Consider the following 17239-nt stretch of genomic DNA (forward strand, 5'->3'; position numbering starts at 1 on the left):
CAAGAAGCCAACATCCCAAGGAGTGGATGCCCACTAATTAGTAGTTATTTCCTTACCTATAATGTGGCTTCACATCAAAGAAATAAAGGTGAATGAGGGGCACCTGGGTGGCTCAGTCGGTTGAGCGTCCAACTTCGGCTCAGGTCATGATCTCACAGTTCCTGAGTTCAAGCCCCGCGTGGGGCTCTGTGTTGACAGCTCAGAGCCTGGAGCCACTTTGGATTCTGTGTCTCCCTCTCTCTCTGCCCTTCTCCCCACCCCCAGAAATAAATAAACATTAAAAAAAAATTTTTTTTTAAGTGAATGAGCTAAAGCAGGAGAAAAGGAGATGGGAACAAAACACTTCAAGAGCTCTTTCTATAGAAATAGTTTAAAAAGATCTATCAAAGGGTAACTAAGAATAAAAACTAAAATGTAGTGCCAGGACCATTCAGTAGGGAAGGGCAGTATTTTCAACAAACGGTGCTGGGGAAAACTGGATATCCACATTCAAAAGAATGAATTTGCACCATAAACAAAAGTTAGCTCAAAATGGATCAAAGACCTAAATGCAAGAGTTGAAACTGTAAAATGCTTAGAAGAAAACACAGGAAAAAACTTCGTGGCATTGGATTTGGCAACGGATTCTTCAACATGGCACCAAAAGCATAGGCAACAAAAGAAAAAACTATATAAACTGGACTACATCAAAATTTACAACTTATATGCATCAAAGAACACAATCAACAAAGTAAAAAGGCAACTCGTGGAAGGGGAGAAGATACTTGCAAATCACTTATCTGGTGAGAGGTCTGCTATGGACTGAATGATGTCCCCCACTTTCCCCAAATTCATATGTTGAAACCCTAATCCCCAGTGTTAGTGTATTTGGAGATAGGGCTTTTAGGAGGTAAATTAAAATTAAATGAGGTCACAAGGGTGGGATCCTAATCTGATAGGATTGATGGTCTTATAAAAGGAACTGAAGAAAGACCTTGTGAGGGCATAGTAAGAAGGCAGCCATCTACAAACCAGGAAAGAGCCCTCACAAGGAACTAAACAGCCAGCATCCTGATCTTGGACTGCCCAGCCTCCAGGACTGGGAGAAATAAATGTCTGTTGTTTAAGCCACTCAGTCTGTAGTATTTTGAAGCAGACAAAAATAGGGCTAATATTCAGAACATATAAAGAACTCCTACTACTCAACAACAAAACCAAACATGATTTAAGACGGACAAAGAACTGGGATAGACATTTCTCCGAAGAAGATATACATGGCCAATAAGTACATGAAAAGCTGTTCAACATCACTAATCATTAGGGAAATACACATTAAAATCACGACAAGAGACCGCACCCAACCCATTAGCATAGCTCCTATAAACAACAGCAACAAACACAAACTAACAAGTGTTGGAGAAGATGTAGAGAGATCGGAACCCTTGGGTACTATCGTTGGGAAAGTAAAATGATGCACCCGCTGTGGGAAGCGGTATGGCAATTCCTCAAAAATTAAAAACTAGAATTATCATACGATTTGTTAAATCCACTTCTGGATATATTCCCAAATAACTGAAAGCAGGGTCTCAAAAGGATGCTTTACAGCCATGTTCATAGAACAACTATCCACAAGGGCCAAAAGGTGAAAGTAACCCAAGTAGATATTGATGGATGCGTGGATAAACAAAATGTGGTATATACAACCAGTGGAATAGGATTCAGCCTTATTTTTAAGGCAATTTGATACATGCCACAACACGGATGAACCTTGAGGACGTTAGGCTCGGTGAAACAAGTCAGTCAGAAAAAGACAAATACCGTAGGATTCCCCTTACACGGTTAAGTTCATAGAGACAGAAAGTAAAATGGTAGCTGCCAAAGTGGGGGGGGGGGGGAGGGAGGAGGAGGCAGGGGAGAATGGGATGGGGGTTACTGTTTAATAGGTATAGAATTCCAGTTTTATGGGGGTAAATACAGTTCTGTGGTTGGATGACGCTTAATAACACAAATGTACTTAATAACACGCTGAACTGCACACTTAAAAATGGTTAAGATGCAGGAGCCAGGGGAGGAAGCTGTTGGCGCCCAGAGACCGAAAGACAGAAGCTTGGCCTTCACTAGAGAAACGCAACCAACCCGTGGAGATTCATTCGGGAGGGGGCTGGGGCAAGAAACGCCTCAAACTCATCCTCCTTCTCCCTCCAATCGGCTGCTCACTGGCTCCCTGGAAGAGGGAGACCGAGAGGAGACGTGGAGGGGCAAACACTGGAAGCTCAGGACACCCGCCCTGCCCCCTTGGCCTGGCCAACTTCAACGCCACCTTCTGAAGTCGAGAATCTCCCCTCTAGAAACTTCTCCCAGTTCAGGGGCCTCACAAGGGTCTCTGGCCTGTGGGACCTGCCCCGGGGGGCAGCCTCCTGGCATTTGCCTGTGTGTGGCCGCCCTAGCACAGTGCACAGCACAGACCCCGAACAGCCAGCTCTCCCCTGCCCCGTGACTTCCCCATTTCTATTCTCAGCCTGGCCTTTCTCTCGCTCTCCCGGACTCAAACCCTCAGTGGCATCGTGGGTTCCTCCCTGGGGCTCCAAGCCCACAGCTGTGCAGGCTGGGAGATGGGATGCCTGCCACGTTTCCCCAGCGTGGACCTGGGTAGCAGCTCTTGCTTTCCTCCTGAAGCCCATCCCTCCCACGGATTCCTGACAGACTTCCAAAAGCTGAGCTGGGGTCATCACTTCCTGCTCAAAACCCTTCATCTTCATTTATTTTTAAGCTACGTGCCGGGCACAACGTTCCGTGATTGCCGGAGATCACTCTCTCGAATGCTCCTGCCTGCCCCATGAGTCAGCTGTTGTCACCCACGCTTTGCAGTCAGCGAGGCCAAGAAATCCGCTAGCTTCCCCGATGCGGAAGCAGGGCTAGATCTCACAAACTGTGAGATCATGACCTGAGCTGAAATCAAGAGCCAGATGCTTAACCCACTGAGCCACCCGTGCGTCCCAGGAGCACTCCCTCTTAAGAGGTGTTTTCCTCCTGTTCTTTTGAGTAGCTCTCCCACTCCACCCCACAATTTCCTGTTCATTTCTTCAGAGCCTTCATCACCAAACTAGGACTACCACCGTCATTGATTACCTGCCTCCCTCTGCCACCATGGATGCCCTGTGACAGCAGGGCCTTACCATCTTTGGGCATCATGGTGTCTGCAGCATCTACACTGGGGCAGCACGTAGTAGGTGCTCAAGAAACATTTGTTAAAATGCATATTTAGCTTCTGCCTCTCGCTGAAGAAATGTGCGCAAGTATCTCCCCGCCCCTCCCTCGTGAGGCACTGCGAGCCTCTACAAATGGGTATCATCACTGAGCACAGGTGGAATTTGTGGGCAGATACAAAACAGATCTATAAAGCCATCCCAGTCTTTCTCCCGTGAGACTTAAAATGTCTTTCAACAACTGGGGGAAAAAAAAGCCAATCCCCAAACTGGATTTCAGGATGAAAACCCCATCGACATGGATAGGGTGCCTTCCGGCATTATTACCTTGAAAATAACATTCGTGTTGACGTTTAAGCGTTCGCATTATAAAAATTCATCTCATTAACTTATAACATGCTTGGGGAAATGGTTCCTAAAATTATGTGGTACCAAACCTCTAAAATCACCTATTGCTTCATTTTGTTTCCTGGACTTGTTCCTGAAGGGTGGCTGCTTAAATTTTGGGTACGCATCTTAGTTTCACAGTAATAGCAAATGATACGTTTCCACGTTTATGGTTTAAGATTTCAGATGTCTTCATTGAAACATAAAAATAAATGAAATTACGTAGATGCTTAGTGGCAGCTGGTGATAACCACAGACTGAGGGACCCAGTAATTTAAAGGCGCAAGTCTACGTGTCTTTGTCTTTTAGCCAACGTTTTTTTGTGTCTTTGTTCGTAAATGGGGCCCCGAAGTCGGGTGGGACAAGGGGCAAAGCCCCGTGATGTCAGTGACACAGCTTCCAAGGCAACAGGGAAGCCAGTTCTGACTCATTCTGTTCTATTTCCTCTAGAAACAATGCAAGGACGGCAGGGCTCACTGCCCCACCCACCCGACGGAACCCCTGTGCCCTCCACCAACAAGCTTCAGTGCACCTGCCCTACCAAGACCCAGGAGGGAGGGCACGAATCCTTCCCCCGGCACTGCTGAGCATAGGTGCCAAATAGGGACCTTGTGTGACGGCGGCCCTCCTCCTCCACCTGTGGACAGGTAGGCCCCCTCATCACACCCACCGCCCCCCTTTGCTCACTGTACTTTAGCCATGCTGGCCTCCTGCCCAAGAGAAACGTAAGCCGGCAGGAAGCTGGCATCATCTGCGGGGGCGGCCTCCACGCGCCATGCAGTGCATCGCAAGTGAGACTCCCCAAGAGAAACCACAGAGGGCCATCCTTCAAGTTCCCTTGCTGAGAAAGTGGTTTACCGATTCAAGAGTTGTGGGAGGAGAACCCCACCCGCGCCCCACTTGTGATCAGAGGCCAGAGCGCTGGCTGGGAGCTGTGCCCGCCATGGCAGCCGCGAGCTCCCCGGCCAGCGGGGCCCACGGGTTACGCGGCGGGACTTCCCCAAGTGGCTCATTTCCCCTTCGATGCTTTAATCATGACTACGGCGTTTCTCTTCCCCCTGAAGATGTGTGTTCACCTCTGCTGGTTTTTCTTCACTCATCTGCGTCTCGCGTCAGGCACGGGAGGCCAAGGGAGGGGTTCACCTGACAAGGGCCCACGTTGTCTCAACTAGTTTCTGTCAGCGTGCATTTGTGTTGGGCAGGGTTGGGGGAGATGACCAATTTAAAAAAAAAAGTAAATTTTGACCTTGGCCTTGGATCTGGTTTCTCTCTTGCTTCTTGATCAACCATGGTATTCTTCCCTGACGTGGCACCTTCAGAGTCTTGTGGTTGCTGACAGACTCACAAAGGACGCCCATCGGGTTGATGTGGGTCTTTTATGATGACAACATTATTCTGAAAAGGTGGCCCTAAGTCACGAGAGCTCGAAGAGTTCAGACTAGCAGGGTCTCGACTGGATCCCAACCACGTTGAGTGCTGTGGGCCAGCAGGTGTGGTAGGTCAGGAGGCTGGTGAGCGAGGGCCCCTGACTGTCTGAGGAACTGAAGGGCCCCTGGGGATGAGGGAGACAGGCAGGAATTGGACCATCAAAATAACACTGAAATCTGAGGAAATTCAAGAAACTGTGAGGTTTCTCTCCCACTGTCTAGGGTCTTTGGAGATGTCTTGAATACCCGGTTCTCTGGCACCTCCCAGCCACAAAAAACAAAAACAAAAACAAAAACAAAAACAAAAAACATGGTGGATGCAACAGGCATCCCAGAAAGTGCCCTGGCAGGGGCAGGGGAGGGAGAAGGGAGAGCTTCGAAGCACCTGAGGCTATTAGCCGGTTGTGTTCACTCCTGGGACCACCGGAAAGAAATGAGGGAAGGAGCGGTACCTGGGTGGCTCAGTAGGTTAAGCGTCCGACTCTTGGTTTCAGCTCAGGTCATAGGTTCGAGCCCCACATGGGGCTCTGTGCTGACAGTGTGGAGCCTGCTTGGGATCCTTGGTCCCCCTCTCTCTCTGCCCCTCCCTTGTTTGGACCATCTGTCTCTCAAAAATCAATCAATCAATAAATTGAAAAAAAGAAACGAGGGGGAAAGATAGAACTTTCCTGGAGCTTGTACAGGTTCAGAAGGGTCAGGGAGCCGATTCTTGCCCGCACAGTCACCCTGGTTGCCCCAGGGTCACGGTGGACACCCCCTCTGAGTAACGGGCAAAGTCTGTCCCTTCGCACAGGCTGTGAGAGTCTGTCATTCCACTGGATTTCCTTATTGTTCCTGGATTAAGTTAAATCATTGAACGCGGCTGATTTCTTGTTTTTTGCATTCCTGAAATATTCTTTTCTACCCCACAGGCTTCAGCTATTTTCCTGTAATGCCAGCTGGCTAATGAAAGCTACTGCTGTGCTTTGTGGGGTTAATTTATTCAGTGCCTGGAATATGCTCTATCTTTCCCCAGCATGAAATGTTTCTGCTATTGCGTTTTAAATATATACAATAGCCGCAAATATGAGGGATAATGTTGCAGGCTGCCCCTGGGATTACCTTGTCATTACGTGTCCCTTGCATGGTCCCCAGGAGAAAATCTACAGGGAACAGCAGTATAGCCACGGCTCTGTGCTCTGTGCTCCAGGGTGGGAGCTGGAGACAAATGTGGAACAGCCCTGCAGCTGCCCCCTCAGGGTGGGCTTTGTGACACAGTCAAGTCTGACTTTCAGTGAAGAGAGACAGTCCCCTGTCCCTCAAAAACACAGAGCAAGAGCCGTGTTGTAATGCTGCCCCCACCTTCTCTTTGTTTCAGCGTAAGGCATATTTCCTGCTGGCCCACTCCCTCCAGGTGCCTAGGGCTCAGACCCAGTACAGCCAATGACTGATCATTTAGTCTTCAGGCCTCCCCAAGGCCACTCCACACCCAGAACAACGGGCTTCCCACCCCTGTCTGGTTCCTGATCACTGCCTAACTCCTACAAGTCCTTGTAAAACTCGGCTTCCCGCCCCTTGTCCAGGAACAGTCCTGCTTCCCCACCTCAGTGAGCATCCACAATACCCCGTATGAAAGCCTAACACTCTGCTGACTTGTCTCCTGCCCCCCAACTTCCCAGCCTCGATGACGTTTGAGCAAAGAACTCATTCTCACTCCTCCGTGATCCCACAGCTCTGGGCCCAGCATCTGGGCCATAAGAAATGGTAGTTGAAGACGAATCATCAACCTAAATGTGAAGCCCAAATAGAACTGGAAAAATACTAGAGGCAAACAGGAGAAAATCTTTGTGATCTTGAGTTTGGCAAAGATCTCTTACATGGACCAAAAGCATGGTCCATAAGATAGAACATTAAAAAAAAAAAAAAAAAAAAACACTGATAAGTTAGACTTCACTGCAATTTAAAACTTCTCTTCAAAAGACATTATCAAGAACATAAAAAGACAAGCCACAGATTGGAAGAAAAGCATCTGGAAAACACGAAACTGGTAAAGGGCTTGCTTCCTGACTTTATACAGAATTCACCCAACTCAACGGCAACTCTGTAACTCAACTCCGTAAAAGGTGGTCAAAGGCCCAACACGTTGCCAACGAGGATATTCTCGGGATGGCAAACGAGCACATGAAAAGATGCTCCACGTCATTAGCCGTGAAGTAAATGCAAATTGAAACCACAAGGAGCTACTACTACACGCCTAGGAGAATGGCTAGAAAATAAAATAAAATAAAACAGTATCGAGTGCAGGGATTTGGAGCAACGGGAACTCTCACTCGTTGCCGGTGGAAACGCAAAACGGAATAGAATCTTTGCACAGCAGTGCAGCTGTTTCTTATAAAATTGAACCTGCGCTAATACAACCCAGTAATCCCACTCCTCAGCATTTATCCAAGAGAAATGGACACTCGGGTTCACATAAGCGTTTGTGATGGGAATGTTTGTAACAGCGTGATTCATAGGCTTGGTTCACAAGAGCGAAAACTTGCAACCACCGGACCGTCCTTTGATGGTGAGTGGATGTCACCGTGGTATGTCCACGTGCTGAATGACGTGCAAAAACAACGCATGAATTTTAAGTGCATTGTGCTAAGTGAAAGAGGCCAAACTGAAAAGGCTACACGTTATAGGATTCCATTTATGTGACATTCTGAAAAAGGCAAGACCATAAGGACAGAAAACAGAGCAGTGGTTACCAGGGCTTGGGACCTCACCCCACATTCCTCTCCAGCTAGTTGCTCATCTGCAGCCTTTATATCTTTTATAAGAAACTGGTGGAAGTATATAAATGTTTTTCTGAGTTCTGTGAGTCACTCCAGCAAATTAACTGAACCTGAGGAGGGCGTTGTGGGAACCTCCGATTTATAGCAGGTTGGACTTGTGACTGGCCCGAATTGGGGGGTGAAGAGGGAGTGGGAGGAGTCTTGTGGGACTGGGCCTTAACATGTGGGATCTGATACTCTCTCCAGGTAGACGATGTCAGAACTGAGTTAACTGCTCAATGTGTCGGAAAACACACATCAGAGGGACTGACTATAAAGAGGTACAAGGAAATTTTGGGCATAAGTTGTAAATCCTGATTGTGGCAGTGGTTACATACGCATTTGTCAAAGCTCAAGTGGGCTGAATGAATATAATCCAAGGCTCTCCTTGTACTGGCCCAAGCCCACCTTGCCAACCTCATTTCCTCCTCCCCTACTCATGCTTTCCGTGCTCCTGTGAAGCTGGCCTTCCATGACCCCCAGCAGCATGGGCCTTGCCCACCCCCAGCCTTTTCTCTGGTTTTCTTCACGTTCCCTTTGCCTGGTCAGCCTTTCCCACCTTTGCCCCCGCTTATACACAAATCTTATCCATCCTTCATGCCCCAGGGCAAATGTTACCTTTTCTTGTAACTGTATTTGATTACCACCTCCCCACATGCACAAAAAGCTGGAAGTGATTTGCTATGCCCGTAAATTCCAAGCATCTTATCTGCATCTCTTACATTTCTCACCATTTCTTGTACGATTGTGTACATATCACATATCTCCAACTAATTTTAAGTGCCAAGTTTGAGTCACTTTTGCATTTATGCACAGTGTCTAGATCGATGCCTTATATGTGGTAAGTGCTCAGAAATGTTCTGTTTGATGAATTAATGAAAAAAATCAATGGCCAGGGTGACCTGTGGCAGCTAAAGTTGGTGTGGTCAGCACCCGGAAAGAATAGTATCACCCAGGAGTCCAGATTAGATGGCCTCTTAGTGATAAGCAAACAGGACTAGGGAGGTGATACCTCCACAACTACTATTCGTATGGTAGTCGCCTGGTCCCCCTACCTGGCTGATCAAGGCTGGTTAAAAACACACATGCCTGGGGTCCTGACTCAGTCCATCAAGGGTGAGTGCTGCTTCTGAATTTTTAATAAACTCCCAGTGTGACTCATCAGTCAAGCTTGGGACTTACCTTCCTAAATGGTCAGAAGGCCAAAGACTCACCTACAGGTAGCCAATAAAAAAATGCAGACTTTGAGTATCTGTTTAGAGGTACCACACACACACACACATGCACGCACACACGCACAGGTATATGGATCATCAAACTGTAATACGTCCATACCCGTCAATAAAAAGGAGTGAACTGCTGACACATAGAACACGGATGAATCTCAGAAGCATTATGCTGAGTGGAAGAAACCAGACACCAAATAGTACAGAGTGTATGGTTCCACTGATCTGAAATTCTAGAAGAAGCAAAAATAAGGTGGAGTGATAGAAAGCTGATCCGTGTTTGCCGGGGGCCAGGGCCAGGGGGCAGACAGGCACTGGGAACCTGACTTCCTGTAAAGGGGCACAAAGGGAGTTTTCGGGGTGATGGGAATGCTCCATGGCTTGACTGGAGTGGTGGTTCCAAGGATGTATACATTTAGCAAAAGCCATCAAAGTATACATTCAAGGGGCACCTGGGTGGCTCAGTTGGATAAGCATCCAACTCTTGGTTTCGGCTCAGGTCATGATCCCACATTTTCGTGGGTTCGAGCCCTGTGTCAGGCTCTGTGCTGCCAGCACAGAGCTTGCTTGGGATTTTCTCTCTCTCCCTTTCTCTCTGCCTCTCCTTCACTCGTGCTGTCTCTCTCAAAATGAATAAATAAGCTTAAAAAAAAAAGAAACTTAAAAAATACAGAGTGCCCATTCAAAATGGAAGCATTCATTGGGACTCAGAATCCAGGAACCTAATGATGATCCTATCCCTGTCCTTCGCCCCCTATATATCTGGCCAGTCACCGAGTCCTGTCACTTGGACTGCTAAAGGTCTCTTCCTCTGCTCCTTATTTCCACACTTCACATCCTCATGGGTATCAGAATTACTGCTGGTTTCCCTACCTAGAGTCAGGGTCACGGCCCCTGTGCCGCTAGCAGGCTTTCTAAAACGCAGCCCGCTCAAGTCCCTCCCCTGCTCAAACCCTCCCACCACCACCCCTTTCAGGATAAAGCCCAAATTCCACATGCCGGGCTTCTCGTACCCTCACACCCGCCCCAAGCCCCACCTCTTACCATTCTCGCGCAGGCCCACTGCAGACACCTATTCCCACAACGGGAGCTCCTCGAAGGCGCCGTGACCCCTGGCAAGTCCGGGCCTTCGCACACGCCATCCCTTCTGGGTGCAACACTCTCCCTGCTCCCTCAGCCTGTCCACTCCCATCCACCCTTCAAGGCTCAGCTGAAGCATCCCCTGACCTAGCAAGCTTTCTGCTGGCTCTGATCCGGCGCTGGGTGGGACGCCCCTCCTCCAAATGTTGGCATCTGCCACACTGCATCGCGGTTGCTACCGTTGGTTTGTCCGTCTCCCCACTGAGCATTCGGGCTGGGTATCATATTTTTCACCTCTGGATAGCCAGCATCAAAGCAGATCTCTGGCACACAGAAGGAGCTCAGTAAGTAAGTAAGTAAATATTTCTGGGTATTTCTCTTTTTTTTTCCTTTTTTTATTTATTGGGGGGTGGGGGCAGAGAGAGAGAGAGAGAGAGAGAGAGAGAGAGAGAGAGAGGGAGACAGAAACCCAAGCAGGTTCCGTGCTATCAGTGCAGAACCCAACATGGGGCTGGAACTCAGGAACCATGAGATCATGACCTGAGCCAAAATCAAGAGTCAGGCACTTAACCGACTGAGCCACCCCGGCGCCCCTGTTTCTGGGTATTTCTAATGACTGCCTGCCTGCCTGCCTGCCTGCCTGCCTGAATACCAAAGGACAGGGTGTTAGAAGTCTGCTGAAGGGCTATGATGCATGAGAAGGGAAGATGCTTGAGGACAAAGTGGTATTTAAGTTAGACTCTTGTTATGCCCTGAACGGTGTCCTCCAATTCATATGCTGAAAGTCCTAACCCCCGGAGTACCTCATAATGTGACTACGTTTGGAGACAGGGCCTGTAACGAGGTAAAATGAGGTCACTGGGGTGAGCCCTACACCCAACGGCTGGTGTCCTCACAAGAGCGGGGAGTTGGGACACAGTGGTGCACACAGGGAAGACCACGTGAGGACACAGGGCGAAGATGGCCGTCCACAAGCCAAGGAGGGGAGGCCTCAGAAGGAACCCACCGGGCCAACACCTGGATCTCAGACTTCTAGCCTCCAGAACGGTGAGGAAATTAACGTCTGCGTTTAAGCCCCCACTCTGTGGTGCTTTATGGCAGAAAGGACATTCCAGGTGAGAAGCACACCCAAAGGCAGGGAAGGCACGGTTACGGGGTGCGTGCCCTGGAATGGTCTGGTTTGTCAGCAGTGGATGAACGCTGTAGCAAGTAAAGCCCTGAGACCAATGAGACTGTGGAGGTCCCAAAAGCCAGGTGAAGGCGGCTAGCCTTTCCTCTGCAGGCTGGTGCATCTCCGCCCGGTGTGACCGGTGTCTGGCTGAAAGCAGCAGCAGACCGGGCAGGGCTGGAAGCCAAGGCCACTGTGTGTCCCACACTGGTGCGTACGAGCCATGGGCTGCTGTGGTGGCTTTTGGGGACAGCAAACATTTGTTAATTTAAAAGTTCTAGGGGCGCCCGGGTGGCTCGGTCGGTTAAGCGCCGACTTCGGCTGAGGTCGTGGTCTCATGGTTCGTGGGTTCGAGCCCCGTGTCGGGCTCTGTGCTGGCAGCTCGGAGCCTGGAGCCTGCTTCGGATGCTGTGTCTCCCTCTCTCTCTCTGCCCCTCCCCCACTCACACTCTGTGTGTGTGTGTGTGTGTGTGTGTGTGTGTGTATGTGTGTGTGTGTGTGTGTGTGTGTGTGTATGTGTGTGTGTGTGTGTGTCTCTCTCTCTCTCTCTCAAAAATAAATAAACATAGGGGCGCCTGGGTGGCTTGGTCGGTTAAGCGTCCGACTTCGGCTCAGGTCATGATCTCACGGTCCGTGAGTTCGAGCCCCGCGTCGGGCTCTGTGCTGACAGCTCAGAGCCTGGAGCCTGTTTCAGATTCTGTGTCTCCCTCTCTCTCTGCCCCTCCCCTGTTCATGCTCTGTCTCTCTCTGTCTCAAAAATAAATAAACGTTAAAAAAAATTTTTTTTTAATAAAAAAAAAATAAATAAACATAAAAAATTGAACAAAAAAAGTTCTATATGTATTTTAACGTGTGACACACAGGACTGAACTGTGGCTCTTTTGTGACAAGGCAGAGCATTGATCAGGGCAACAAATAATGGGATTCTGCCAACCAGAATGGCCATGTGCCCTTGGCTGTACGGTCACGACACACCCCTGGGTCCTCCTCCGACCTTCACTCATCCTTACCCACAGCTCTCCTTTTATTTATTTATTTTTATTATTTTGTATTAAAAATTTTTTATTTATTTATTTATTTATTTTCCAATATATGAAATTTATTGTCAAATTGGTTTCCATACAACACCCAGTGCTCATCCCAAAAGGTGCCCTCCTCACTACCCATCACCCACCCTCCCCTCCCTCCCACCCCCCATCAACCCTCAGTTTGTTCTCAGTTTTTAAGAGTCTCTTATGCTTTGGCTCTCCCCCACTCTAACCTTTTTTTTTTCCTTCCCCTCCCCCATGGGTTCCTGTTAAGTTTCTCAGGATCCACATAAGAGTGAAACCATATGGTATCTGTCTTTCTCTGTATGGCTTATTTCACTTAGCAGAACACTCTCCAATTCCATCCATGTTGCTACAAAGGGCCATACTTCATTCTTTCTCATTGCCATGTAGTACTCCATTGTGTATATAAACCACAATTTCTTGATCCATTCATCAGTTGATGGACATTTAGGCTCTTTCCATAAGTTGGCTATTGTTGAGAGTGCCCACAGCTCTCCTTTTAAAACGCAGGTCGGATTCTGTCATTCCCTGCCCTTCACTGCACTGGAATAGCAAAGTCAGGCCCCAAAGGACGAGTGTGAATTCACTTGTTTGCACAAGCAAACAGCTGGGGACTATTTCATTCCTTTGCTCCCTCAACAAACAAACCCTTGCGGAGCACCTGCTGTAGGTCTCAGGGAGGCACCAGCACAGGGACGAGCAAACACGAACATAATCTCTGCTCACGGGGGGATCGTGGTCCAGAGTGAGGAGGTTGGGGGGGAGGCTACCATACAGTCTCAATGAGATCACAGAAGATCTCAACTGTGACACTGCTGAAGAGAGCTTGGGGTGGGGGGGGTGGGTATGGCCAAGCCAGGGAGGACAGCCTGAGCAGGCTCCATGAGGCAAAGACAATTCCAGGATAGCCAGCATTAACTAGGTGCAAAGGGGCAGAGAACATCCACAGGCAGAGGGAGCAGCCAGGCAAGGAGGTGGGAAGGAGGTGGCAGGAGGTGGGAAACAAGTGTGAGGGACTCTAAGACCCTGTGGCTGCAGGGATGACCTGAGCAGGAGACAGGGTGGAGAGCAGGGACAGGAGGGGGACCCTCGCTTCCCTCACCAGTCAGGTGCCCCCCCCCCCCCCACCACCCTCACCAGCTGCTCAGCAGCCTAAGTCTAGTCACAAAAGCCACCGAGCACTTCCTGGCATGGGCTCCTGCCGTGAAAGGAGGGCTCCAGGTAGCACAGGAGAAGCCGGAACTCTGGAAACCCTTTACTTAAGCTCATCGGTGAGACCAAGAACGGGTCCCCACAGGCAGTAGGTGCTGGAAAGTTCTCCAGCTCCCAGGCTCAATAAAGATTTTTGTTTACAACCCAGACCATCCTCCCAGGATCCCGTCCTTTATCTCCTGCATAAATCCTCCCCAGCGACTGCCCTGACTCTCCCCAGAGGGTGACTAGTTGGGCTCTTGTCATTAGAGAAGACTCCTTACTGCAGCACCAGGTGTGGCTCTCAGGGCTCCCAGGCCTGTCTCAGAGGGACCCTCCACCTCCCTGGCTGTCATGTGTCCCTGGCTTACCTCACTCTTGTCACTGTAAAATAAATAACTGCTCTCCAGTCTCCTCTTTCTTTCTTTCTCTCTCTCTCTAACCACCCCCCCCACCTCTCTCTCTCTCTTGCAGTGTCCTTGTCCTGAATTCTACTGGCTAACAAAGTCATCATAGACAAGAGTCACTTTTTACTGGCTAAATATCTAAACCTAATACGGTTCCTTCCAGAAATAGCATCCCTGTGATCAAGGCGACCTCGCAGGCCTTAGAGACCAGGTGACAGAGTTCTGCATTCGTTCCTGGTAAATTTTTTATTGTTGATTTTTGGATTTGGCATTATTTCATTTTCATTGTTTCTCACTCACAGTGAGTCAACAAGTTTCCTTTTAAAATCTGTTAACGATGGCAGTTTTAGGAAATTTAATAAGAAAAGCTGTGGAAAGAGAAAATCTGAGTGACTAAAATCTGGGAAGTGGTGGTCCCAGGGAAAGGAATGAAGAAATGGCAGGAGGAATGGAAAGAAGGGGACGGAATGTGAGAGAAGAACCATTAGGTTCCTAATGGTTGGATGGGGGGGGGGGCATGAGGGGGGTTGGGAGGGGTCCCCACCTGTGCTTTTCTTAGACCAGCCTCCCTCTACTCACCCCCTCCTGAGCACCCATGTAAATGGGCCTCTCATCTATTATTCTCCTTATTTGGTAGCTTCATAGCAACGCTCATGATCCGTGATGAGTAATTGGCTAGTGGGTTTGCTGCTCCCACGGGGCTGGCACCGTCCCTCTCTGGCTCACCCTGGTCTCTGCGGGGCCTAGAGCACTGCCTAGCTGGGACCAGGCATGGGGTATCTGCCGGGCAAATATCTGGATGAATGGCCATCATGAAGGTTGGATGAACCTTTTTAAAACAGCGATAAGGAACACAGATGAAAGGAAGGGGAGAGGCATGGTGTGTCGGGGCTGGGGTCTATGAGCCACCCAAGTGGGCACCCCTTGAACGCAGCGTGAAAATAGGGATGGGACAGGACCGGAGATGCTTAGAGGTCAGAACTCGTCAATGAAGCACCTTTCCCTCTGTGCCTCTTGGGTTGAGTTTTCTCGACAAGTTCCTTGCTTCTTTTCCTAAAACATAAGTTAAAACCTGTAAAGAATGTGAAAACACTGCCACTCAAATGTTCACTCTTCCTAAAATTTGTCGTGTACTTTCCCAACTGTAGGCCTCTATACCTGGGGTTCTGCTCCCTAAAATTTTGCCTGTGGGCCTGGAAAAATGCCTGTCTGTCTATCTATCTATTTATCTATTTACCTATCTATCTATTTTGCACAAATAAGAGACAAATACAGGGGCGCCTGGCTGGCTCAGTATGTTAAGCATCTGTCTTCAGCTCAGGTCATGATCTCGTGGTTTGTGAGTTTGAGCCCCACGTCAGGCTCTGTGCTGACAGCTCAGAGCCCGGAGCCTGCTTCGGATTCTGTGTCTCCCCCTCTCACTCTGCCACTCCCCCGCTCACATTCTGTCTCTCTCAAAAATAAACATTAAAAAAAAAATTTTAATAGGCACAGATTCGTAGAAGAGTTCAAACATAGAAATGTATGTAGCAGAAGGTGAAAGAGACCTTGCCCTTAATTCTACTTCCCATAGCAAGCAGCTTGATATTATATATCCACTGCTTTTTTAAGATGAATTTTTATATACATGCAAATAAAATTAGGGAGTTTAGATCTCTTAATGTAAATAATGAAATTTTACAGGTAGATATGATTATACTGTATATGTTTACTTGAAAACATGTACCGTATTTTTCTGAGATACATTCAAGGTTATTTTACACTTTGGTAATTTGGTAAAATTGTACAAAAAGCTTTATTAATTCTTGTTCCTTGTATTTGATTGCCTATGCCCATCTCCATACGTTCTCTTTGATGCTGGATGCTCTGTTTTCAACTTTTGCCAATCTGTCACAGGGGAAATGTTGCATAGTATTCGAATTTGTGTTTCCATGATTCTTTTTTTTTTTTAAGGTTTATTTATTTATTTTGAGAGACAGCCTGAGTGGGGGAGGGGCAGAGAGAGAGGGAGACAGAATCCCAAGCAGGTTCTGCACTGTCATCACAGAGCCCGATGCAGGGCTTGAACTCATGCAACCATGAGATCATGACCTAAGCTGAAACCAAGAGTTGGTCGCTTAACTGACTGAGCCACCCAGGTGCCCCTGTGTTTCCATGATTCTTACTGAGGTTGAACATTATATGTTTACTGGTCAACTGTATTTCTTCTTCTGTGAATTGCTTGTTTATAAAAGTAAACATAATTTGACTATTTACAAATTGTCCTTGCCCATGTTTTCTTTACGTATTTGTCTTTCTCCAATTGATCTGTAGGAATTCTTTTTTTTTAATGTTTATTTATTTATTTTTTATTTATTTTTATATTTATTTTAAGAGAGTGAGAAAAAGCATATGTGTGCACGCAAGAGCAGGGAAGGGGCAGAGAGAGAGGGAGACAGAGGATCTGAAGGGAGCTCTGCACTGACAGCAGAGAGCCCAATGTGGGGCTCAAACTCACGAACTGTGAAGTTTCGACCTGAGCCAAAGTCGGACGTTTAACCAACTGAGCCACACAGGCACCCCTGGGAATTCTTTTTTTATAATGGGTAGTAATCCTCTGTGGTATGTGTGTTGCATATATCACTCTGTCACTTGCCCGTCTTTCAGTGTATCAGTTCCTTAACGTATAGAGAGTCGAACGTTCTTTCTCTGTCTCCCAAGATTACATGAAAGTTTGTCTTAAGCCATATAGGAAAAGAATGACACATTTGTCTCTATATAAGAAGATATAATATACCTTTGTGTCCATAAAATACATATATGTATGCCTCAAATACTTTCTATACGTATCTATACACATCAATTACTGTTTCCAGTGGTTTTCTTTAATTTACCTTTTATTTCCTCACCCCAACAACCCATGGAGTACACACTACCTATCACTATCCCCATTTTACAAGTAAGACTGAGGGACACATAAGTTAGGACTCAGCACCTGCCTCCTGAGCCCACACCCTTAATACTTCATTTGGACTCCACACAACTTATCCTCTCTATATATCACAAAAGCAACGGTAATTAATACCATGTGATAATGGCACAGAAACAGCAACTATAAATAAAACAGATAATATAGAAAAATCTTTTTAAAAAGCTTAAGGCATGAAAAGACAAAACTATAAAATACTAGAGAACACAAAGATTTATCATAAATGATATTGGAAATGCTGGCACTATTATAAGTCAGTCTAAATCCACTTTTCACATCATCCACCAAAGTAAAAACTAGAAGGAAAAAAAAATCCTTTAAAAGAGGCTAACATCTCTAAAGTAAGAAGAATC

The 17239-nt window shown here is 47.5% G+C and overlaps 1 protein-coding gene and 1 long non-coding RNA gene across 16 annotated transcripts in view; one reads left to right on the top strand and one right to left on the bottom strand.

The window, feature by feature from the left end:
- Nucleotides 1–17239, bottom strand: part of SPECC1 (sperm antigen with calponin homology and coiled-coil domains 1) — a 287227-nt gene that overhangs the window by 208866 nt on the left and 61122 nt on the right. The window contains exon 1 of one of the 14 annotated variants that reach the window (XM_058704626.1): nucleotides 6101–6196. The exons of the other annotated variants lie outside the window; for them this stretch is intronic. Coding sequence (XP_058560609.1) covers nucleotides 6101–6124 — 24 coding nt within the window. The 5' untranslated portion in view covers nucleotides 6125–6196. Of the gene's footprint in view, nucleotides 1–6100; nucleotides 6197–17239 lie in introns of those variants that run through there. 14 annotated transcript variants of the gene reach the window in all.
- LOC131497923 (uncharacterized) lies at nucleotides 4022–7836 on the top strand. 2 transcript variants are annotated; one of them, XR_009255216.1, is made up of 2 exons: nucleotides 4022–4219; nucleotides 6357–7836. It is a non-coding gene; the product is annotated as an uncharacterized LOC131497923 (long non-coding RNA). The 2 variants fall into 2 exon arrangements; XR_009255215.1 differs by having other exon boundaries at nucleotides 6711–7836.

This window comes from Neofelis nebulosa, chromosome 16 (genome assembly GCF_028018385.1).
Source record: "Neofelis nebulosa isolate mNeoNeb1 chromosome 16, mNeoNeb1.pri, whole genome shotgun sequence".
Taxonomy (NCBI): domain Eukaryota; kingdom Metazoa; phylum Chordata; class Mammalia; order Carnivora; family Felidae; genus Neofelis; species Neofelis nebulosa.